Source organism: Crocuta crocuta, unplaced genomic scaffold (genome assembly GCF_008692635.1).
Source record: "Crocuta crocuta isolate KB4526 unplaced genomic scaffold, BGI_CrCroc_1.0 scaffold282, whole genome shotgun sequence".
NCBI classification, from domain to species: Eukaryota; Metazoa; Chordata; class Mammalia; order Carnivora; family Hyaenidae; genus Crocuta; species Crocuta crocuta.
This window is the reverse complement of record NW_027529174.1, coordinates 8,396,320-8,421,130: the sequence shown is the minus strand read 5'-3', so window position 1 is coordinate 8,421,130 and position 24,811 is coordinate 8,396,320. Positions and strand designations below refer to the sequence as shown.

Here is a 24,811-nt window from a genome sequence, read left to right as displayed (position 1 = left end):
TCTGTTCAGATATTAATTTTTAGATTAGTTCAAACAATTTGAATCACTAAAACCCTTGGAAAACCATAGACTCTACCCTAAAATTTGTTAAGAAATAAAAAAACATTAAAAATAGAGTTGAAAATTCACTAGAATTACACAATCTTTTAATGTTAATTTGTTAAGCTTAGAAGTTCTCAATAAGCTGACTGTATAAATTTTCATAGCACCGATGAAGAGTAAAGATACCAATGATATTCTGGACAGAAAAGAATGCCTGCAAAGGTCATCTAAACAAGTCAGCCTTTCATTATATATATTCTGAGGTACACAGATCAAGTGCTACTATGCTTGGTAGTATTATCAAGGTTCTTGGACATGTTTAATCTACACTATTAAACAAAGTGATGATGTCACAGATGTACATAGAATTTGAAAATCCTTATCTTGATCTGAAATAATATACTTAAAATGCTAAAGAGATAAAGTGGAGCTATCAACATGGCCCTACACATGGAATAAAAAAGATTATATACACTAGCTTCTATTCAGCAAATATACATTCAGCAAATATTAAGTGAGTCTTAAATTTATGCTTCAGGCACTGCTTTAACAACTAAGGGTATGGCGATTTCTACTTTTAGGGAACTTATTTATTGGAAGAAAACAGACTATCAACTAATAATAGTGAAGTATGGTAAGTAAAATGTAACTACAGGTTTCTGCTTCTCATGATAAATAACTGGTATCAAATTAACCATCTCAATGAACATAACTATAAACTTTATTTAAAATTTTAAAAATTATTGAAAGAATCATGCAGAAGCTAACAAAATCAGGATTTGATTCAACAAGCTATTGGAAGGAATGGAAATGGAGTGATATAAGCTCTACATTATGCTGACCACTTTTCCCCATTGGTGCATTTGCTGTTTTACTGCACAGAAATGGCTTAGAACTTGCATCTGTCTCATTGGCTGGAGTTAATGTCTGTCCAGACAGCTAAGCCTTCTCTGCAATTAGGAAACAACAGAGAAGAATTTAATCAAACATTCTACCTGCAATTTCTCCTCAAGGTATTTACTAATTCCTAAATTGTGCAGATGCACAGTGTGATGCTAAGAAACCTAATACAAATCAGCTGATAAGCACCTAAAATACTATGTAGATATTTCAGCTATTTCAATCAAGGAGAGGGGCCATCAAGGAGAAGGAGTCCTAGTACAAACCTCAGGCTATCAGTGAAAACACTTCAAAAGTTTATGGCCTGGGTAAAAGGAAAGTTTTACAAAAGGAAATATACCAGTTTGGGCCAAATGAAGGCAATTTCCTTTACTTGATAACCAAAACAAAATTAGAATCCTCTTTGGAAGGAAATAACTTCATCTAAATCTCTATTATTTTTAATATACTCTTCTGGGATTCAATAAAAAATCAACATACAATAAATGAAACAGGCAAATCACATTAAACCAAGAGATAAAGTGAAAAAGAATTTTTTAAGAAGTCACACAAGTCACACAAGTGGTCAAGATACTGTGATTATCAAACACTAAAATAATGAAAGTTAATATGTATAAGAAAATAGATGAAAAGATGGCAAATATGGTGTCTGACTTCAGCTAGGTTCATGATCTCACGGTTCGTGGGGTGGAACCCTATGGCAGGTTCCGTGCTAACAGCTCAAAGCCTGGAGCTTGTTTCAGATTCTGTGTCTCCTACTCTCTCTGCCTCTCCCCTGCTAGCACTCTGTCTGTCTCTCTCTCAAAAATAAATAACATTAAAAAAATTAAAAATCAGTTGCAAATACTACAAGTAAGAATTATTAATCCAGAAAAGAGGCCAATAATAAAAAAGAGAATGAAGGGCACCTAGATGATTCAGTCACTTACGCATCTGACCCTTTTTTAAAAAATTTTTAAATGTTTTTATTTATTTCTGAGAGAGAGACACACACACATACACATAGCATGAGCAGGGGAGGGTCAGAGAGAGAGGGAGATACAGAATCTGAAGCAGGCTCCAAACTCTGAGCTGTCAGCACAGCCCAATGCGGGCTCGAACCCACGAACTGTAACATCATGACCCGAGCCAAAGTTGGCACTTAACTGACTAAGCCACCTAGGAGCCCAAGCTCTTGATTTCAGCTCAGGTCATGATCTCACAGATCATGGAGTCTACCCCCACACTGAACTCTGTGCTAACAGCACAGAGCCTGCTTGGGATTCTCTCTCTCCCTCTCTCCCTCTGCTCTTCCCCAACTCGCACTCTCTCCCTCTCTCTCTCTCTCGAAAATTAAAATAAACATTAATTTTTTAAAAGAAGAATGAAAAACATAAAAAGGAAAATTATGTGAAAACATTTGAGACTTACTGAACACAGGAAAATGTCAAACATATCTGCAATGAAGTCACAAAGAAATTGAGATAGAAAAAAATATTTGAAGAAATATTGGCCAAGAATTTTCCAAAAGCAATCAAAGATTCCAACAAATAGATTCAAGTAGCCATATGAACTCTCCCAAATACCAAAAACAAAACAAAAAATCTGGGGACCTTTTATAAAACCTTATATAAATCCACAGACAAAAAACTCCTACAAACAGAGGATAAAAGAGTTTACTTCTAGAACAGCAACATTGCTGTTGAAAAGTGATTTTCAACAGAAAATAGACTGTAGAAAGAAATGGAGTGAGGTTTATAAAGTTTGGAAAGGAAGCAGCAACTATCCTGGTTTTAAATGTTCATTGAAAATATTCAAATGGAGGCCACACAAAAAATATTTTCATATATAAATGGAAATAAGGTTGTGCCATGAAACTTACACCAAAAGAAACACTGTACGGAATATTTTTCTAAAAATAGGAACACAGTACTGATGAAAGTGAAGAATAACAAATGGGACGGGTGCCTGGGTGGCTCAGTCGGTTAAGCATCCGACTTCGGCTCAGGTCACAATCTCATGGTTTGTAGGTTCAAGCCCCATGGCCANACGCTGTCTCTCTCTCTCTCTCTCTCCTAGAAATAAATAAAAATATATTTTTAAAAAAAGAACCTGTTTAAAAAAAAAACTAATTGCTTTTAAACACTTTAATAATAATAGTGTATTTTGGTATTTCAAAATATAGAATAAAAATACATGGATATATGGGGCACCTGGTGGCTCAGTATGTTAAGTGTCCAACTCTTGATTTCAGCTCAGGTCATGATCTCATGGTTCATGAGACTGAGCCTTGCATTGGGTTTTGCACTGACAGCATGGAGCCTGCTTGCGATTCTATCTTTCCCTCTTTCTCTGCCCTTCCCCTGCTTGCAAACTGGTCCCCCCACCCTCAAAATAAATAAAAACTTTAAAAGTTTATAAAAGAAATCCCAAAAAAGGGAAAACAAAACCTCAGATATTAAATACAAAAATATCACAAAAGTTGTTATTATGAAACAACTTAACACTAGTAAATTTGAAAATATATTTTCCTTAAGAGGTTCCGCTTACTAAACTTGACTACGAAAGTAATTCAACTGGGAATTCTGGGTGGCTCACAGTCCGTTGAGCTGGTTTAGTGTCTGACTCTTGATATGAACTCATGATCCCAGGGTTGTGGGATCAAGCTCTGGTTGGTCTCCACACTGATAGTTTCGAGACTGCTTTGAATTCTTTCTCTCCCTCTCTCTCTGCTCTCTCCCACTTATGGTTGCCCATTCTTTCTCTCAAAATAAAATAATAAACATTCAAAAATTAAATACAGTAATTGAGTTGTTAAAAAATTTTCCCAAAATCAAAATCTAGACCAGCATGACTTCCCAAATAATTTTCCAAAATATTTAAAGAAAAAATATCATCCATTTTCGATAAACTCTTTTAGAAGGAAGGAAAACATAACTCATTTGCAGATGCCAGCATGATCTTGGTTCCACAACTGAAAGAGACATTAAGAAAAGTAAAATAAATGGCTAATATCCTTCATGAACATGGACATCAAATTCCACAACAAAATATTATCAAACTGAATCTAGTGATATTTTGTAAAGTTACCATATCACAACCAACTGGTATTTATTACATAACTGCAAAGTTTTAAAAATCACACAAAGCTACTTACAGAAAAAACAGTAAGTAGAATAAAGGGAAAAAAACAATGAACATGATTGTTTCAGTGGGTGCACAGAAACCATTCGAAACACTGGGGGAAAAAGAATTCTAGTAAATAAGAAGAGAAAGGAACTAACAAGTGTTTTAAAAAAGACGCCTACAGCAATCATACCTAATAGTGAGATATGAATTGCTTTCCCCGATATCAGGAACAACCCAAGACTATTCAAAATGTACTCTAGTCCTACCCAGGTCAACATGGCATGAAAAAAGCATAATTTTGGAAATAAACTAAAATATTCTTTATTTGCAAGATAAAAATCATTTTCAATGCAGTCATTACTTGTAGTGGTCAACTATCTTTATAGAAAATCTAGAAGAATATAACAATAAATGATTAAAATTGATAAAGAAACTTCACAAGGCTTCTGAAGACAAAAAATATTCAATATAACCATTTTTATTTATGTTGCTAATGTAAATAATTAGAAAATAATTTTTTTAAAATCTATTTACACTTGCAACACAAAATCCAAATATACAGAATTAAATCCAGTAAAATATATTTACCATTTCTTCACAGGAATATGTATGTGTGTGTGTGTATATATATATATATATACATATATATATATACACACACACACATATAAAGAGAGAGAGAGATGACGCTTTGGTATAGTAAAATTTGGTATTTGTATAGTAAAAATTTGGTATAGTAAAAATTCAATATGGTAAAGATTTCAAGTTCTCTATATTGACAATAGATTTAATGCAATTCCAATAAAAATGTTGGCTGATCTATATTTTTTGATTGTTTTAAAAAAGTCACAGGGGGCACTTAGAAGTTAATTATTATAAAACGTATACAAAAATATAAATGACTGAGAGGAGCAAAGTAGGATTACCTGCACTATTACCGGCTTAGAATTCTACATTAATTAAATCAGTGCTGCCCTGGAACAAAACTAGATCCGTATTTACCTTTCAAATACTCTCTTTTATGAAATATCTCTCGGCTTTTCAGGCAGTTTTATCAAAACTTTGCTGTTGTACCCTTTTATTGCAGGAGTTATAAAATAGTTATATCAAAAATATTTAATGCCTTTCTTCCACATCAGATTGCAAATTTCTCAACAGTTCCAATTTAACTAATAATTATCAAATTTAGCAGTCTCTGACATACAACAGACACTCAAGGAATATGAGTTATACGATTAAAATAACATCAGTAAATAAGATTTTCATAGTCACAAAAACCCCAAATAGATAACTCAAACTTACCTCCTATATCTGGGCGAAGTTTATTGTCATAGCCTTGCAGCAAGGAGTTGAGAATTTGTGTTATATCTCCTTCATGAATCTTTGGTGCCAAGACCCAAGTTTTGTTCACTGTTAAATCCTCATCGTCTTCATCATCCACTTTATCAACACTAAATAATTCAAAAAATTGTAGAAATGTCAACAAATTGTGTATTTAAAAACAGTTTAAGGTAATCACAAGTCATAATTTTGTTAGGAAGTAGTAAGAGAGGAAAAAGCATTAAAAATATATTTTACATTCAGTGAGACTGATACTTTCTTCATATGAACCATGCTGACATAATAATACTCAGAAATTAAGAATTCAGAACAAGAAATGTAGCACCCATAATTTTGAAATAATAAGTTAAATATCGGCCACCTCCAGAGTTGTCATTTAAGGTCATAGAGATTATGCACCGAAAATGTGAACGATGGTCTTAGATTTGTGCAGTATATCATCTGTACAACTCTATATGGTAACTCTAAACCACCATATCCCAAAATAAAAAAAAAAATTAAAAGGTAAAAGGTAATAATTGCGGTAGTGAGATATTTTAAAATGAATGTGTAGAAAAGAAGAACAAAGGAAAAAATATTGAACACATCTATGCCCCTTCCTTTCAATTCAGAAGAACCCAGACACTATATTCTAAGAACTTTTTCAGAGATTGTCATGTCATCAAATCAGTAATGGTAACTCACCTGCTACATCTATGGAGGGGGACAGGACTTTCAAGTTTTATGAACAGAAGTGAAACTTTAGAAACCAAATAACACCATTGCTTTCATTTTGTAAATGAGAAAACTGAAGACGGTAAGGAAGTAGCCAAAGTACAAACTCACTTTTATTAGCAAACCTGAGAAACAAGTCCTAACCAACTCTCCAGTTAAAGCTTCCTGCTATTCCCCTCTGTTTAACAAGCATAAGGATTCAGCTTAATTCTGTGCTGTGGTAGAAAATGCAGCAATATAGATATTCATCTACAATTCATCAAAAGTAACAAACTATTCATCATTACTCATAACAATTGCCATCTTCAAATGACTATGATCATTCTAGACTTATCACTTTACTCCAGTAAATTTCAGCCCTCCAGTGAAAAAGGTTAGAAGAATAAACATTTACATTGGTGAAATCAGGTAAATCCAAAATATATTAGTTATTTCCAAATGTTTCAGAGATAGGCTTCCCGCTAGCAGGAAACAGGCAAATTTATCTCAGTATCTTTAGTTATTTTTCCACACTATCCATTTGGATCTCTTTTGCTTTGGACCTAAAACATCTTCACTAATGCAGACTACACCCTCTTTATCTTTTAACTTTTTTTTCTGTTTTATTGAGATATAGCTGATGTATATTATAGTATGAATTTAAGATGTATAACATAATAATTTGATATAGAAAATGATTACCACAATAAGCTTAGTTAACATCCACCCTTTTTATCCTTAACAAATACAAATTTTAACATTGTAAATGAAAACTTCACCTTTAAAGTGTCCTCTACTCATTTCTTCTCCATTGTAGTTATAGTGATAATTATTATGGACAGATAATTATATAGGGCTACAGATGACCTACAACAGACATGTAGTATCAGTGAGAAACTGATGTCGTAAGCCACTGAGATTTGGGGGTAGTTTACTACCACTGTATACAACTTAAATTTCCACGTAAACACCTATGGTACATTTAGTGAACAGGTTTTCAATGAAATGCTATTTATATTAATTGTTTTGTTGTATTTAACTTCAAAAAGTATATACTACTGAAATATAGGTATATGATATCTTTAAAATAATTTATTTTCTCTGGATGAAATATATACATATACACGCACATGCATTCATTCATATACTAAATCACTGAAAATACTGAAGTATTAAGAGTCCCTGCCAGTGTGTCCTCCAGGAGCATTATCTTATCCAATTAGAATTGCTAAGATATTGGCAACAACCCAAATTTTAGAGCATCCATTTAGCTTTAACTCCCAGTTTATGGAATGAAACAGCTGGTGGTTTGAGGCAGGCCACTGCACATATAAGCAGTCGATCTTTCTCTGAAATATGATTGTAGTCAAATGGAAGTTTCCATTAAAAAAAATAAAAGGCTCTTCTGTTTTTTAACAGTAGCAACATCCTGATAATCCCAAAGTACAAACTCATAGTGATTTATAGCCCTCTTTTCCCAGCTAGCTTGAAGGTAATATGAGAATCTCAGTGCTACCACAAAGCTAACTGTGCTGATTTTTGGCAATAATAGAAAGGAAATTTCATTATAATTAATTTTCTATATCTTCCCTCCAAGCTTTCTAAATTACCTTCAGGATATTCATTAATTACATTAAGGTCTTATTGGTAATATTTGGTGATTAAAAAGCACTTGTCATAATTTTAAAAATAGTTCACAGAGTTGATCTGATGTCTCAATATCTTTCACAGGATGGGGATTATTTGCAATGTGTACATATGTTGAGTGACCATTCACATGGGGAAAGAAGTATGATTTTCTTAGGTAACACTGAGCATTTCTTCACTCATGCTCAAGCACTTCTTTTAAATAATTTGACTAAGTATAATTTTATAGTTAATGGAAATACATTTATACCACTGAGCATAAAATTTTAATAACTATTATTTTAAAGATTGACATTTTTATTGTTACTATCAACTACTGAGTATCTATAGTGCAGCATTAAGTTCTTACCATGTTTTAGGAATTGTGTGCTAGGTTCTTTCTACATTTTATGACATTTAATCCAGAGTAATCCCATGAAATAAATATTAATGTTTCTATTTTACAGATGAGAAAAAATATATTTATAGAATTTCCAGGACATACCTTTTAAAATAATAGAACCAGGAAGATTGACTTAATGTGAAGATTTGTTTTGTCCCTCTCATTTTTTTGTTTTTTTTGGAAGTTTCCATAATATCATCACATTTTATCTTTATTAAAAATTTCAGGGTGGTTGGACTGTAAGTTTTCTTTGTTTTCTTTTCTTTTTTTTTATTTCTGAGAGAGAGTGACAGTTTTATTTATTTCTGAGAGAGAAAGAGGCAGAGAGAGAGAGAGTGAGAGAGAGTGTGAGCAGGGGAGGTTCAGAGAGAGAGGGAATCACAGAATCTGAAGCAGGCTCCAGGCTCTGAGCTGTCAGCACAGAGCCCGACACGGGGCTGGAACCCGTGAACCTCAAACCCACGAACTGTGAGATCATGACCTGAGCCAAAGTAAGACGCTTAACCCACTGAGCCACCCAGGCGCCCCTTGGACTGTGAGTTTTCTAATTCATAAGAACACAGCAACTCTTATGGTAAGTAATTAGTATATTTGCATTGTGCATGGATAGGATGCTTAATCTCCATCACTGAATTCCAAAAGGTTGGAATAATAATTTCAAAGAATCACACACATATGCTCTGACAAAAAAGACTTTCTAACATGTGTGTTCAACTTCCAATCCAATGCTTTTAATTCATGTATAGAGTAAATATCATGTACTACAAATGTGCTAAGTCCTGAAAATAAGACAAAGTTGTATTCCTGACCTAGATTATCTTATTTTCTAATAAAGGAGAAAACAATTTGAACAAACAATACAAAAAACCATAATATATAAAGATATTATTACAGTATTATTTGTAATAGCACAAATTTTAAATAATAAGAGTGCATTTAAGTAAATAATTATATAGCCCTGTGATGTAATGAATGTACCCATTTGATTGGTTTTGTGAACAGTTTGTAAAAAATAGGACATTATTTTCATAATTTAATGTTATGTATAATATATAACAATCTGCTCTTATCAAAGCCTATGGATAAAATGGCTGAAGATTTAGCATAATGAGTATACTAAGTATTCTATGCTAAGTTGAGCTATAGAAATTGAATTTTGTTTGTATATTCATAGTATGCTATGATCTTTCTGAGCAATTTTATAATATAAATACATGAAAAGGAGTTCATTTGTCATTAATGCCTACCTAAAAATGAACTGCCTTTTCCTATACATCAAATAGTATTCTGAAATAAATTCCTAATCATAAAATTAAATAATTCAATAGAGCCTTTTAGAGAGAGAAGCAGAGCTTTATACTCGGTCAAGAAAACACCAGGGGCAGCCCAGAAAATTTGCTACTCAGTTCTCCCTCCACCAGAACATGGTTGACTGATGGCCCACCTGCGGGCCCTCTAGACCAGACCTGCATCTACACCAGACCCAAACTTCCCTTGGGCTGCTCTTAGCAAGAACTGAACATAGTGCAATCGTAGTACAGCTCCATTCCTACAGGACCAGGGGCTCCCCTAAAGGGCAGCTTATGTTAGGCCACTCTCACTGGGCTGCCCAAAACTTGATTAGAAGTCTGAGACTCTTTTGACACAAACTTTTCTTTCTCCTCAACTTTCACAAGTGTCAGACTTCCATTATTATCTGAAGCCTCTCTCTCCTTATCTCCACTTCCTCCCATTTACCTTACACAGATATTTCTCTTAAAAAATCTCTTACATCTCTAACCTCGTCATGGTATCTGCTTCTCCAAAGCTTCTGCTTCTCACATATTATTTAACTGACACCGCCAACTATTTACTAAAGAAAAATTTGAGTCACATACATCAGTGTTGGATTTTTTTGTTTTTGTTTTATTAGACTGTTTTTAATACATTATACAAATCAATCAGTTTATATAATTACTGTTTGTGAAAACGTACTCTAATGAGTTATTACCATTCTTAATAAAACAACCAAAAGGTTGGAGCCAGTAATAATGATAGACTAAGTAAAGCAAGGTATGCTCTACCAAATAAATATAAGGAGAATTACAAACAGAATTATAAAGGTATATATACTATACCTAGAAAAAAATAATATAGGTCTATAGCAAGTCAATCAAGTAATATAAATGGTCTTTCACACAGAGGCTAAACATTCATCAGAGTTTTGCCTAGCATGGCCCTGGTTTATACCTGTTGTCTTAGAATAATAATAGCACCCTCTTTTATTCACAAAATGACCTAATTTGGATGATAAATTATATAGTCACCCTGTATATAGTGCATATAAAGGTGACTGCAAATGTCCTGGTTCTGACACCTGGGGAAAACTCTTCCATTAATCTGTTTAGATGGTCAAGACCAAACTCCAAAGCCAGGCCTCATCTGTGATCTGTTGTTCACGAGAGATTAGCATTAGTTCGTAAATTTCAAATATGCTTTTATAAGCATAAGACAAGTGGTAAGTTCCAAGAAAGAAACATACCTATTCTAATGTTTCTGGGTAGGAGACATCCTAATGTCAAAGCCTACAGGAGCTAGCTTTTAGAGACGAGATATTGATTTTAGAACTGAAATTCAAAGAAAATAAAAGTAAAATAAAAAAACGAATGTTCTTGCTTTCCTTTTTCTTTTATATTCTAGCTGCTAAATTCTTTTGTACAAAGCTCCCTTCTACAATCGTAGCTCTGAATCATTTTTATTGTTTGTAAAAGTTAGTAGGGAAGCAAAAGAAGTAAAAGCGTGGTAGATAACAGGGTTACAGATCTGCACTTTCAAGTTTTAGAGAGGTGAAATGATAGTCCACTCAATTCTATGAGTTTCTTTTTTAGCACAATGGAATATAAGACTCATCACTTAACACACATAGAGAGAATACTTAGGAAATTTGAGGTAGGAGAAGGGAGTTTAGCCTGGAACATTGAGTGTGTTCACTCAACGTTTCCAATATGCNCTCACGCTGTCGCTGTCTCTCTCCCTCTCTCTCTCTCTCTCTCCTAGAAATAAATAAAAAATTAAAAAAAAAAATATGCCCAGTGTCTAATTCTCCCATAAAACTGACCACATTGCATCTTAATTAACTACCTTATTTATTTATTTATTTATTTATTTATTTATTTATTTATTTAAAACTATTTATTTTTGAGAGAGAGACAGACAAGAGTGCAAATGGGGAAGGGGCAGGGAGGGAGACACAGACTGAAGCAGCCCCCAGGCTCAGAGCTGTCAGCGCAGAGCCCCGTGTGTGAGGCTCGAATTCATGAACCACAAGACTATGACCTGCGTCAAAGTTGGACACTCAACTGACTGAGCCACCCAGGCGCCCCCTTAACTACCTTATTTGTTTACGACCTTGTCCAAGCTCCTTGAAGGCAGGGATTAAGGTTTCCAATGTGATATAATTGGCATCTAGCCCAAAGCCTGACACATAGTAGGTGTTCCATAAAAAAAAAAAATTCACTGAATATATGGAAAGAATATTCGAGCTCATCTCACTATTTGCAAGTAAAATTACAGTGGATCAGGAAAATAAACAAATAAAAACAAAAACTATTGGCCTTAATAGGATAATTTGTTAATGTAACTAACCTAATATAAAATTAATTTAAAGAACAAAGTAGCTTTCTGGTACCAAAGCCAGTACTGATACTAGTACTAATCCCTCACAAATAAAAACAAAAAATTTGTTCATAGTGACAGTATGACTTATAAAATTATTAAGAGGAAATGTAACAGGAAAGCTATAAGCCTTATGTGTTAAAAAACTGAAGCCTATAGGAACAGAAAAAAAAGGCAAAGTAGGGGCGCCTGGGTGGCTCAGTCAGTTAAGCATCCGACTTCGGCTCAGGTCGTGATCTCACAGTTTGTGGGTTCAAGCCCCACATCAGGCTCTGTGCTGATGGCTCAGAGCCTGTTTCAGATTCTGTGTCTCCCTCTCTCTCTGCCCCTTCCCCACTCATTCTCTGTCTCTCAAAACTGAATAAATGCAAAAAAAAAAAAAAAATTAAAAAAAGGCAAAGTAAATATTTCTGGCTATAAAACAATATTGTTAATATATAATCCCCAAATAATCTTGAAATTTAATGAAATTTTAATCAGAATCCCATAGTTCATATGTATGAGGTTAAAATCATAAGTAAATAGAAGAATCAGTATGAGTTTATAAGAGATTATTGAAAAAGAGAATTATTAGACGAAATTTGCCCTGACAATAAAAAAGAAAGCATATTCTTAGAGGAAGGAAAATAAACTATAATTTTCACTATAGTCTATTAAAAAGAGACCATTAGGTTAAAGGTATATTAAAATAAATACCACATTCTCTATTGTTCAAATTTACATACATAGACCCTGACAGAACATAAATTAGAAACAATAAAATTCTTCATGACACTCACATCCCCTAAGACTTTGATGCTCTTAGGAATCAGATAAATTCTAGAAGTCTGCTAAAAATTTTACAAAGTGGAGGCATAATATTGAGGCTTATTAAATTATAAAACATATTAAAAGATCTAAAACTTAAACGGAAGAAAGAAATGGCAATGTATTCCTCTGAATCCAGAAAAAGACACCTTTTTTTCTTAAGTCTTAGGATCACAAAATGAGAGGTTAAAATATATTCACTGGCATAAGGATGCTCTCAGACCATTCACTTAAGAAGGCAGAGAATACAGATCGGTAGAGCAGAAACAAGAAAAATATCCTTCTAGTCATTCCAGTTATGATAATTTGGAGGTTTTTCAAAAAGAGCTGTTACTAAGGAAATGTTCTCTCTCCCTCTCTCTCTCTCTCTCTCCCTCTATCTCTCTCTCTCTCTCCCTCTCTCATTATGTCTTTCTTCTTCACTAATACTGACCCAAATTTATGCCCGTGACAGTTGAGATCATTGTCTTTTCCCAGAGTTGCAGTTAATGCCAGCTTCCATGATGTCCCCACTATGGTCCCTCTAAACTGAATACCAATTGTAGCATTTCATCATCAACATAAACTACCAGAGGCAGGTTCACTGGGGACAGGGGCTCTGCCTTCTTTGTCCTGTACATCTAGCATATATTCTGTTCCATATATGTCCATACACAGGACACAAACGCGATTAGGGGAAGGATTCTGTCTTACCACTGCATCCCCAGCTGTCAGAACTCTGCTTAACACACAGTAGGCACTGAGTAAATATTTGCTGAATGAGTGCTAATGCTCAATAGATGTTTACTGAATGAATTAATAGCTAAGACTATTTCCTGAAACATGAGGCTTCAAGTTGGTTCAACTATTTTAGTGTAGATAGAATTAGATTCTGAGATATTTAAAAATAGAAAGAGACATAAATTTCATCTGCCTCCCACAGAGCATAAGAACTCTAACAAGCTTCTGCTTGAAGAAATCTAGTGATAAGGCATCCATAATTTTGTTAGAGGCCTTTTGTGTTGAAAGAAAATTTGACTTCACGTAGCTTTCACTACTCATTATGGTGTGTCTGTTACACCTATGTGTAATAAATTCAACCATCATTTTATTTAGCATCCCTAAAAATAAGTTGCTATCTGAATCTTCAAAAAACCTTATCTGGATTCCAAATTCTTGCTTTTTAACTCTTTATCCTATGGTGTTTTTCTAGATCAAGTGTCCTACTTTGTTACAGGTCTTCTTAAAATAATTAATCGAGCACTACACATAATATTCCAGATTATGTGATAACTACACAGAGTTTTATATCAATCTATCAATTGTATCCTCTGTCCTCCCTTTCTTTCATCATTCCTTTTTTCATCCCCTTCTTCCTTTTCCCCCCTCCATCCACAGTCATGTTAATTGCTTGGATTTAAATTGCGTTTGTAATCTGAGAAGTGTGGTGGTTGGTTAAGAATGCATGCCGGCTCTGGGTATAGAATACACGGGCTTGAGTGCTGGATTCAGCACTTGTCAGCAAGAGGATGTTGAGTGAGTGCCTAAAAATTGCTGTGCCCCAGTTTTCCCTTCTGCAAAATGGGGAGAATAATAGAATCCAAACATTATTCTCCCTTCATACTTGATTGGTAATTTGGCTAAGTATAATGTTCCAGGCTGAACATTTGTCTTTAGAATTCTGGAGACCTTTCCCCCATAGTCTTCTGGTATTGCTGATAAGAAATCTCATGGCTGTCTAATTCTCTTTCCTTGATTGAGATCCATTCCAACACCAGACTCTTCTGTTTAATGTTGGAGTTCTGAATGTCTATTTCTTTATTGTGACTACAAGATGTTTGGCTTTTATTAATACCATAAATCTAGGCCTAGACATGAGTAAAAGCTGCATATAGGTTGTACTCATATCTAGTCTATTTCCCACTGCAAATGAAGCACGTTCTACCCTGTATGGCATGTAACAGGTGTTCAAGAAATACTCCTTGAATGAAAGAATAAATGATCTTTCTGGAATCCCAGCGAAATCTAATAATGCATAAAGGTTCAAGGACTTTACTGCGCTTGAGACAACTTGGACCAGTATAAAAATCACTGTAATTCCCAGATTATCTGTCGTTATATCTTTTCAGTTAAAGTTTTAAGTGCTATGTACTTTGCACAAATTTTCTCTCTTGGTCTTGAGACAAGCTGGAAAGGAGGATGTCATTTCTATTTTCACAAATGAGGACTCTCTGCCTCAGAGATTTTCCTCAAATCACCCTACTGGGAAATGGTGGAGCTAAAACTAGAATTTGCATTCTAATGGGCAAGTCCAGGATTCTCAATTGGTGCCATGTATACATGTGAATTATTCTCCTGAGGTCCCTATACTTAATTTATGCCCACCTCTCTTTTCCTCTTTCCCTCGTGGCAGTCATGTATTATATTTTGATAATATCTCAAGAGCCTTTTCCCCCCAGTTTTCCACCCTAACTTATCTCCTTTCCTTTGGGACCTTTGCCTTCATTAATATTTTCTTAGACAAATTTTAATCACCTTTATATAATTATAAAATATTAGATTAGCTTATTTAATGATTGAATGAAAAGTCAAACATTTCCGTTTGCTGCTTAGGCAAAATATATCTCATACAATATTATGAAATAAAATGGAAGAAGGGTATACCTAAAAGAGTCTAAACACAGGAGATTTATCAATAATGGTATTTGCATTTTAGCTTCAAAAGCATTTTGTCTCTCAGTCTTTCTTTGAATTTATTTTGTTGTTATGGAATATCATTACTCAGTAATTTTGTCTTCAAGTTTGCATTGTATTGTATTAGAAAATTAAGTCAAAAATCTCTATGCCTAAAGAAAAATTATTCACTATCACCTCCACAAAATATATTACTGAAATTACTTGAAAATAAGATATTTTAGAAAGCAAATGTATTTGAATATTTTCATTTTGGCATATGAATGCTAAATTGTATGGTTATTGACTCATGAAATTCTCTGAAAAAAACCAAAGCAAGTTATTTTCCCTGGCCTCTCTGAAAATATAACTTCTTAGTCAAAGCTTATCATAAATTACTTTTTAAAACAACTAAAACCTCCGACTATTTTTTCAACTCTCTTCTTAAAAATCTGATTATAATTAGATTTTCTCAACATCACAAGTAAGTCGAATCAGGCTTAAGAGATTTTAACCAACTTATCAAGATGCCACAGAGCCTCACAGAGAATAAAACACAAAAACCATGAGATTTTAGTTACAAGAGAACAGGCTTTCATAGTTCAGGAGTATAAAAATCAATATAGTGTCTCTTCTCTGTGCACTTGATGGAAACTGATGAGGAAACAAGCTATTGTCTCTGATTAGATGTAAGAAATAACGACCCCCCAATTTGGTAAATCCCCATATAGATGACTCTGATTTTAATTTTAGAAAGCAGCATGTGATATCAAAATTCTGAAAAACAGAACTGTGATTAGTTTTAGAAAGGCACCTCAAAAGAAGGCAAAAGGGAGAAGGAAATTTTAATGTAAATGGCTTATACATGCTGACACCAATTCTCTCCAACTAAAAATCAAAAAGATGAAAACTTCACCACAACTGTAGCTACTTTAAAGTGAAGACATAAACTCTCATTATGGAGGCCCTGACAGCTAATTATAAAAGCACTATATAGCTTTATTTTTTTTAACATTCTTGCATTTATGGGCCAGAATAATCCAAATTATCTGAGGTCTTGTGATAAATGAATTATTTATCTATTTTGACTGCATAACACTCCTCTCTCACTCATTCATACCTATAGTAAAACAAAGCACATGGAATTCCAATTAGAATTTCACTCCTGAAAACTGCAAGGGAAAGCCAGTAGAGCAACCCTTGAGTTATTTTGTTTCAGTTCAAATCTTAGTGACTAAGAAAACGTGTAGAAATCATTAATGATCTCCAACCACCCTTCATATCCCAGATGAAGAACCTGTTCAAGGAGATTAAAGACTCTTGACACAGATGATCATGTCTCCAGACTTCTAGAACCATCCCTGTCGATTATACTGCACAACTCTTTAATTCTGAGCAACTTGAAGAGAGTTCTGGAGCCAGTCATGAGGATCATAAGGTAAATATCCTCAAAAACAAGATATTGCTTAGAATAAACCATGTTTGTAGATAGACAGTATGCCTTTTACGAGTCGGCCTATTAGGTTGCAAAGGAAACTTGTATTTATAAGGGTAGAGGAGCACACAAGTTGTTATTCAGAAAGCCACTGGGTAAATCTGTTTTTACTTATGAGAACACAGATTCATTTGCAATATTGTGAAGATTAATGAACACACTGATACATGATCTATCAAAATATCTTCTATAATTTTATAATATATTCAAAGAGATAGCCATTATTTGGTACAACTCATACACAACAAATAATGAGTCAGTTGTATGTTTGTGCCCATGCAGAACATTTAAGTTTCTAAGAGGAAAAGGTAAATAAACTAAAATTGTAATACTTAAGAAAACATTGCATGTCAAACATTTTCTGAAAAGCCTAGTATTTCTTAGCATAGCTTACTTAACCCATTCTCTGTTTTTGGAGAGGAAATATAATTGTTCTATCTGTTGGTAATGACAACAATATTCACTGTAGCTATATACTAAAATTAATCATCATAATAATTTATTTCAGTAATGATACAAGTAGTTATAAAGGCATGTTTTCATCTGCTTAGTGATCACATTTTATTCTTGAGTTCTAAACAGGATCACATAATACAATACTATAATTTTAAATATGCATTTATATAAAATACAATTACATGATATATATAGTATATCTAAGACCTTAATAGCGTCTATGTCTTAATATATTTGAATTCCATTCAGCCACTACTCCTATATTCAAGTGCAACACCTGACCATTTTCTTTTTCTACCAGAATTATTTCAAAGTTTTATTGGAACATATTACAACCCAAGAAGCTCAAGTCTTGTTCCTGCTAAATTGGAGGCTTGGGGGATACTAGTCTCTCTCTTTGCCTCTTGGTCTCTGTCACACACACTAACACACACACACACACACACACACCACATATTCATATACATACATTTTTTTTCTTACGTGGAGACAACCAATTAAAATAAAAATTATTCAGATACCTCAATAAAATATATAGGGTTATCTCCAGCTTAAATATAGCACACCCTCAAACCCAAAAGATTTTTAAGCCATATTTATAATCTCCCTTGATATAAAACTTCGGTTTTTCCAGAACAGAAAAAATAAATAAGGGAAAAAGCAACGTTAGTTTACAGAAAAGCATCATACATACCATGTTGTGTAACAAGTTTCTAAAATAACTTTCTCTTTAAAATGTAGAATTATCCAGAAAGTTCATCAGTGACATTCATTCACTAAATTTAGTAGCAAAATCATTTCTACTCCCCCCTCCCCCTTCCCAGTAACTGAACCGTTACTAGTTTCCACTGTCTCAAGTCAAACAAAACAAAACAAAACAAACTCAACTCCCCTCTACGCTTTCCCACATAGGCTCATTTCATTCTATCTGAAAATAAGTAGGTCTAATCGGAAAATAAAATGACGGTGAAATAACGCACTTGGGCCCAGGGAAATGCAAATGGATTAACTTAGAAAAAAAATTTTAAAGAAAGAGAAATGAGGGGGGAGGGGATTGACACCAAAGAATAGTTCCAAGCCCTTGAATGTACTCACCAGTTTCCCAGATGCAGGGTCAGTAACAAGAACGTCAGCCTCACCACTCTACTTTGGCTCCACAGAAGAAAAGGGGAGAAGAGAAAAGCTTTCCAAGAACCCATCAGGATTGCTTTTTGGGCTCCGCTCTCCCAGCCAGGACTTTTCCCCCCACCTCAGCAGCAGCCGGGTGCGTACGAGAAGGGAGAGTGTGGGAAGGCAGTACACCTCCCAGCCAGGTAGGATGCGACTCCCAGCGGAATTGAGCAGGGGAGCCAATCAGACCGAGAGGATGCTGGCATAAATTATCTGAAAAAGAGTTGGGCCAATCTCCGGCCCACAGAGGCGGGGCTTCTTCTACTAGAAATCAGAGCCCAGTAGGGAAAAGGGCTCTGTCTTTCCACAAGAAAAACAAACCTCTTCTCTCTCGCAGCCTCGGAGGAACGTTTGAGTGGCCTTGACAGACTCCCTCCCTGGGCAAAGAAGTTTCCCTCTTCCTCCTGGCTTCCCTGCTGCCTGACTCTATTTCGGGGGCTACTGCCTCTTTCTCTCCAGCGTTTGGATTCTGAATCTGTCTTCCTAGGCAGACCCGTGAGAACCTTACAGTACCTAGTCGGTTTCCCCCAGGCTCACGAAGGTTCTGCTATTTTTTTGTTAGTCATCGTTGTTAATTTTGTGTGTCGGCCGGTGTCTCGTTTCTCTTTACAGAGCCAGCACCGGGCACAACGCCCGGCACAGATGAGCTCTCAGGAGATGCTGCATATATAATTGAATGAATGAATGAGCGGGCTTGGTGCATTCCTGGTAATCACGTTTCTAATCCCCCCTCCCCCTTCCGCTGCCCTTATGAGTGAGAAGACAGGCAGTCTCCTCTCTCAGGGCACCAAAAAGGATGCTCATGAATAATCCCTGGCAAGAACAGTCTCATTTTACAAACACAGAAGCAAAAATTCTATTTTAAAAATGTCCTCTTAGCCATAGGAGTTGGAGACCTATTACATGGTTAGTCCTTGCTCTCTGCTCCCTCCCCAGTTAGCTTAGCCTTTGTGGAGCTTCAGTGTTTGGTACCTAACTTCAGAGGCTCTGCTTTGAGTTTGCAGCAGAGCCCAACAGTTACCATGGCAACCAGAAGCCTCTGGCAGCTTGAACAACTGTACAGACTACAGACGAAGACAGTGGTGGTGATGGAAGCAGGCTGGCTCTGCCCAGCCATCTTCTGCCTCTATCCTTCCCCAATCCCTGCTTCCCACTGAAGCCACCTGGGGTAGAGGTCTTAGGCAGTCTCATTAATCACCCCCCACCACCTGGAATTGATCAGATTCGGGGTGAACCTCACGTAAAAACCAGAGTTACTTGAGAGTATTTATCTCCGGGGCAAACGATTCAAGGCAGAAGTAACAGTGTTTGTACAGGAGCATAAGGTAACTGTTGCTACCTTATCTCCCGAAATCACTTAAAGGAACCGGATGGGGGTAGCAAGGTTACAGATATTTTCTTGCCCAGAATAACAGATGGTGCAGTGCTGGGCTTTTCTCTTCTCTCTGATTGATTCCCCATCTTTTTAGTCTCCTCTGAAAATAGTATTGACTTCCTTGTTTTCCTTCTTCTACTAACCATTAATTAGGTGGCATTATTCTCTTCCACAAAGCATACTAGTCAAGGTAGCTCATACCAAATAATTTATATAACAATAAAGTTTCATTATAATAGATTTTGAGGTGAATAAATTTAGTTAAAAGTTGATGTCAATATAAATCTGAGTAGATTTTTTTCTGCTTTAATTAAGAATGTGCTTTGGATAGCTATTTAACTGTTTCATTGGATGCCCATACTAATTCACTGATCTGATTAGCCAGTGAGCCAGGAATTAATTCACTAGAAATATCTAGTGAATAGGAAATACCTGCCTGGTTACTCTTTCCATTATACTAACATTAGGGAAGAGTTTTTCATATATTAATGGGATATGATACTGCATAATATTATACAATAGTAGTTGATAGTTCTTCCACTAAGAATTCTTAACAAGGTTTCACTCTTGTTCTCATATATAGCTGAAAGATGCTGAAAACAGTTAAGGGAAATTAATGGAAAGGAAAGGTGAAGGATACACCCTTGGGTAATTACATGTTGCCTGTTTACTCTTATGAAAGAGAGAGGACTGGAGTAATTTCCAGACTGGGAAATTTCCTGTATTTTCCAAAGTCTAGATTTTTGACAATTTTGTATTATAATATTTTCAAATTTATCTCACTCTTCTTTCAAGTAATTTTATCTGACTCTATTTCTATCTCTTCCTTTGATTTTTTCTCTCTTTTTATAACATATGTCTTCTGGAAAACTGATCCTATTCTGCTGTCATGGTTAATTATAATTCTCTGTAAACTGAGTAAAAGGGATCTGAGCCCTCTGGAACCTGAAGAAAGAATAATTATTTTGGATATCAGCCGTGTCTTGATCCTGATGTCTGTCTCATTGGATTTAATAAATCAAATGGGGCAAGGGAATGGTGACATATATTGTGAGTTCTGAAAAAAGCCAAGTTGGTATGCTATACTTAGCAAACAAACCATAGTCTCACAGACAATATGCCCCCTGGCACTCAAGGAGAAACAGATCAGGTGCCTTGCACAATTCCAGAGTAGAAAGCCAGAAATTGGACCAATAAGGGACTGGTGGAAGCTCTCTGTCTTCCATTGTGGCCATCATTTCCAGCTTGAGGCAATTTGACCACAGGAGACATTTATCAATATCTGGAGATATATCTTCAGTTGTCACAACTTGGTGGGTGGGGTAAGCTACTGGCATCTAGTGAGTTGAATCCAGAGTTGCTGCTACAAATTCTAAAATTCAAAAGTAAGCTGTCCCACAACAAAGACTTATGAAGTTCATAGTGTCAATAGTACCAAGGTTGAGAAGACCCTCAATATAGACAAATAAGATAGATAGCCAGTTTCTTCTGTAGCTGATGATTTCCTTATATTGTTATTGAAGTCTCCATTCTCTTCTTCCTTTAATAAGCTGAGCCACAAGCATTATCCAGTTGTATCTAGCTGTAATCATGATCAACGTATTGTGCACAGCAATTTTCGTTTTTCCAGACTTTGTTCCACAGGTATCATCTTAGAATAAAAGGCTTGAGGTTCCTATTAAAAATGCAGATTCGTGGGCTTCTCTCCAGACCTAATGAATTATGATTTTTAGCAAGAACCTCTGGCAATTATCATGCATTCAGCAAGTTTGAGAACAAGTTTCCTATATATAATCATCTCACAATATAACCAATGCAACAGTGATCTGATTATGTTCATGCAGCCCAGGCCTTTGCAAAGCCGGGTTTTGACATGACTCATCTATTATTAATTTATTCATTAAAAGATATGTATTGAAAAATTCAGATGTCAGACACTGTGCTTGGCATTAAGAATACAATAATGAACAAGATTTACAATTTTTGCCTTAGTTTCCTGACTTATAAAAAAGAGATAAGAATTCAATTTCACTTATAGAGTGCTTTTCAAGATTACATGGATTAATACATATGGATCACTTAAAACAGTACATGGATAGTAGGAATTACCACCATAAATGGAATTGTTGTTAACTCACTGAGAGTAGGTTTCATATTTGATTTATTTACTCTAGCCCATAGTATAATCCCTGGCACCAAGTAGAAATTTCTAGTAGGTACAGTCTAATAGGGTGGATGGAGAGGATTAGGGGACATAGCTGTTCTCACCGCACCTTAAACATTATCATGATACCCAGCTTCTCCAAAGCAAGAAGACACTTTGAGTCCTGTTCGATCTCTCCCAAGCCACTTTTCTTCAGATGGCTACAAACTGTATGTCAGTCAGAACAATAACAGCTCCCTAAAATATCGTTCAGTATCATACTGGTTCTATCTTGTCCTATGCCACTCTTCAACTTAAGAGGTCTTTCCTCCTCTTCATTTGCCTACTCTTTTCATTCTTCCTAGTTTAGGTCTCATTTCCCCCCCAAAACTTTTAATTATTCACACTAGTCTGTTGTATAGTCTGCCCTGTAATAATAGTTAAAGTCTACTGAGTATTCAGGACATGTCACCAGGCATTATACTTAACAGTTCTATAATTACATACAGGTGAATAGTCCTCTATTCACCTAAAGCAACCACTTCATATTCATATCAGAGAACAGATCACCATTTTTGGAAACTACCTGTACTGCTACCTAAATTCTCAGTTTTACATTTTTAAATTTTGTACTGAAGAGTTATATGAGTGCTTATCAGAACTCATATTAGATATGTGTCTATTTCATATTATTACAGTATGTGTATATTTAATTAGTACCTTTCTCTTCCTAAATTGTAGCACAATGAAGGCAGAGATTTCATTTATTTTCATCACCCCCTTTGCCCAAAGCAGTGGCTAGCACGTAATAGACATTCAATAGATATCTGTAGAATAAAGAAATATTCAATGTATAATGGAATGAATAGACACATGAATGGCTTTAATCCTTTTTCTATATTTCTGGAGCCATTAAGAGATCTCTATTCAACAGTGCAAGTCTCAACTGCCCAACTCTAAGTAGACAAAATCTAGATTTTGTTGTTTGACTGTTCCTTCCCATTGACCAGGGGAATTAATTATTTTTCCAATTTACAAGTCAACATGATCAAACGTAACAAACCAAGGCATCTTAACTTATGAAATCAGGTTATTATTTAAATCAAACAGGAGAGAGGGCCAGCACAAAGAAATTTCAAGACTGAAGGCACAGACTCTTTCTTTGTTAATTGGTTCAACCTCCTTAATCTTGTTATGTGGGCCTCTACAGTGCAGCCAAGAGAGGTCTGTTCCTTGGTGGCAGACAGCAATAGATCTATAGCTTCCAACCCTAAGTCCATCCCATTTTTTTGTTGTTTGTTTCTGTATTGTAATTTCTTTTTTTTTTTTTAACATTTATTTATTTTTGAGAGACAGGGAGACAGAATTCAAAGCAGGCTCCAGGCTACGAGCTGTCAGCAGAGCCCTGATGCGGGGCTGGAACTCATGAACCAAATCATGAGATCATGACCTGAGCCGAAGTTGGCTGCCCAATCGACTGAGCCATCCAGGTGCCCCTGTATTGGAATTTCTTAATATGGCTTTTTACTGCTGGCTATCTCTAGTTTTTCTTGTACCTTCCATATTTTCCTTTCTATCTGATTTCCCCACCAACATGCAAGTATGCTCATTTATAACATTAAAATATGTATATACACAATATCAACCTCATCTCTCACTCCATCTTCCATTTTTAATCACTTATTCCCATTAATAGCCATGCCTTTCTACTACTTCATCACTTACCACTCACCAAACTCTGTGGTCTGGCTTCTGCCCCATGACACCAATGCTTCTATGTTGCTAAACGAGCAGACGTTTCCCCTGGTCATATATGATCTTTCATCTGCATTTACCCAGTTGACCATTCCCTCTTTCCCAAAACCCTCCTCCATGCCATGATACCATGCTTTCCTGGTTTTTCTTAAGCATCTTTAGTAACTCTTTTTAGGCTTCTATACATGTTTGTCTTATCTGATCCCAACATTGTGGAATTGCTCAAATATCAGTTCAACTTCTTTTTGCATCATCTGCTTACATTGGACAACCTCATCTATTTTCCAAGCTAAACATATATTTTAAAAATGAAAATATATCCCTTCAAATCACGTTTCAAGTCTGGAATTTCTGTTGGACTTTAGACACATATATCCAACTAATACCAGCCTATTCAAACAAGAAAACTCACAGTTTCTCTCTATATCATCTGATCTATCATAAATGCTTCAGCTTAATTCCCATATGATTGCTGTAAAAATTAAATTAGTCAATTTATATAAAACTCTTAAAACAGTGCCTGGTGCATAGTAAGTGCTCAGTCAATCTTAATTATTGTTATTGTTATTGTCATTCTCCAATTTCTTTCTATTTCTCCTGCCAGTTAATCCAAGCAGGAGGCTACCACAACACCTTCCCATTTCCAATAATGCCTACCTCTAGTTTATTTTTTATATAACTAACAGATGGTCTTTTAACAAATAGAAAACTATGTTCTGCTCAAACCATTCAATGATTACCTACTGTATTTAGGACAAAAATGTAATATTATTATTATGGTCTTTGAGACCCTCTAGCTTCTGGACCCCCCTCTCTGGTCCAGATAGCTGGACCTTAGCAGCTATCTCCTTCTTCAATATGTTCTAGCTAGAATCGTACTCCTTTTGTATGATGATGATGATGATGATGATGATGATGATGATGACGACGACTCACTGATACCTTTGGACTTTGCAGGGGATTTCCCTATACCTTGATCACTGCATTCACCCTTCACCCTTTGTCTGACTATTGTCTTCTTTTCTGTCTTAGCTTAACTGGCACATCTTCATACATCCCCAGTTCTCCAATTTAAATTAAGTCCTCCACTGTGTCATCTAATATGACTCAGTATTTTTCCTTCTTTTCTTTTCCTCTCACAGCACTTCCTTTCCTTCCTCAGTACTTTTCCTTCCTTCCTTCCTCCCTCCC

The 24,811-nt window shown here is 35.3% G+C and overlaps 1 protein-coding gene across 1 annotated transcript in view; it reads right to left on the bottom strand.

Moving 5' to 3' along the window:
- The window catches only part of GABRG1 (gamma-aminobutyric acid type A receptor subunit gamma1), a 68,353-nt gene extending 49,913 nt beyond the window's left edge, over positions 1–18,440 (bottom strand). The window contains exons 1-2 of the mRNA XM_077757827.1: positions 18,273–18,440; positions 5,353–5,501 (exon numbers count right to left, since the gene is read on the bottom strand). Of these exons, the coding sequence (XP_077613953.1) occupies positions 5,353–5,501; positions 18,273–18,376 (253 nt within the window). The 5' untranslated portion in view covers positions 18,377–18,440. The remainder of the gene's footprint in view (positions 1–5,352; positions 5,502–18,272) is intronic.
- Between the last annotated feature and the right edge of the window lie 6,371 nt (positions 18,441–24,811).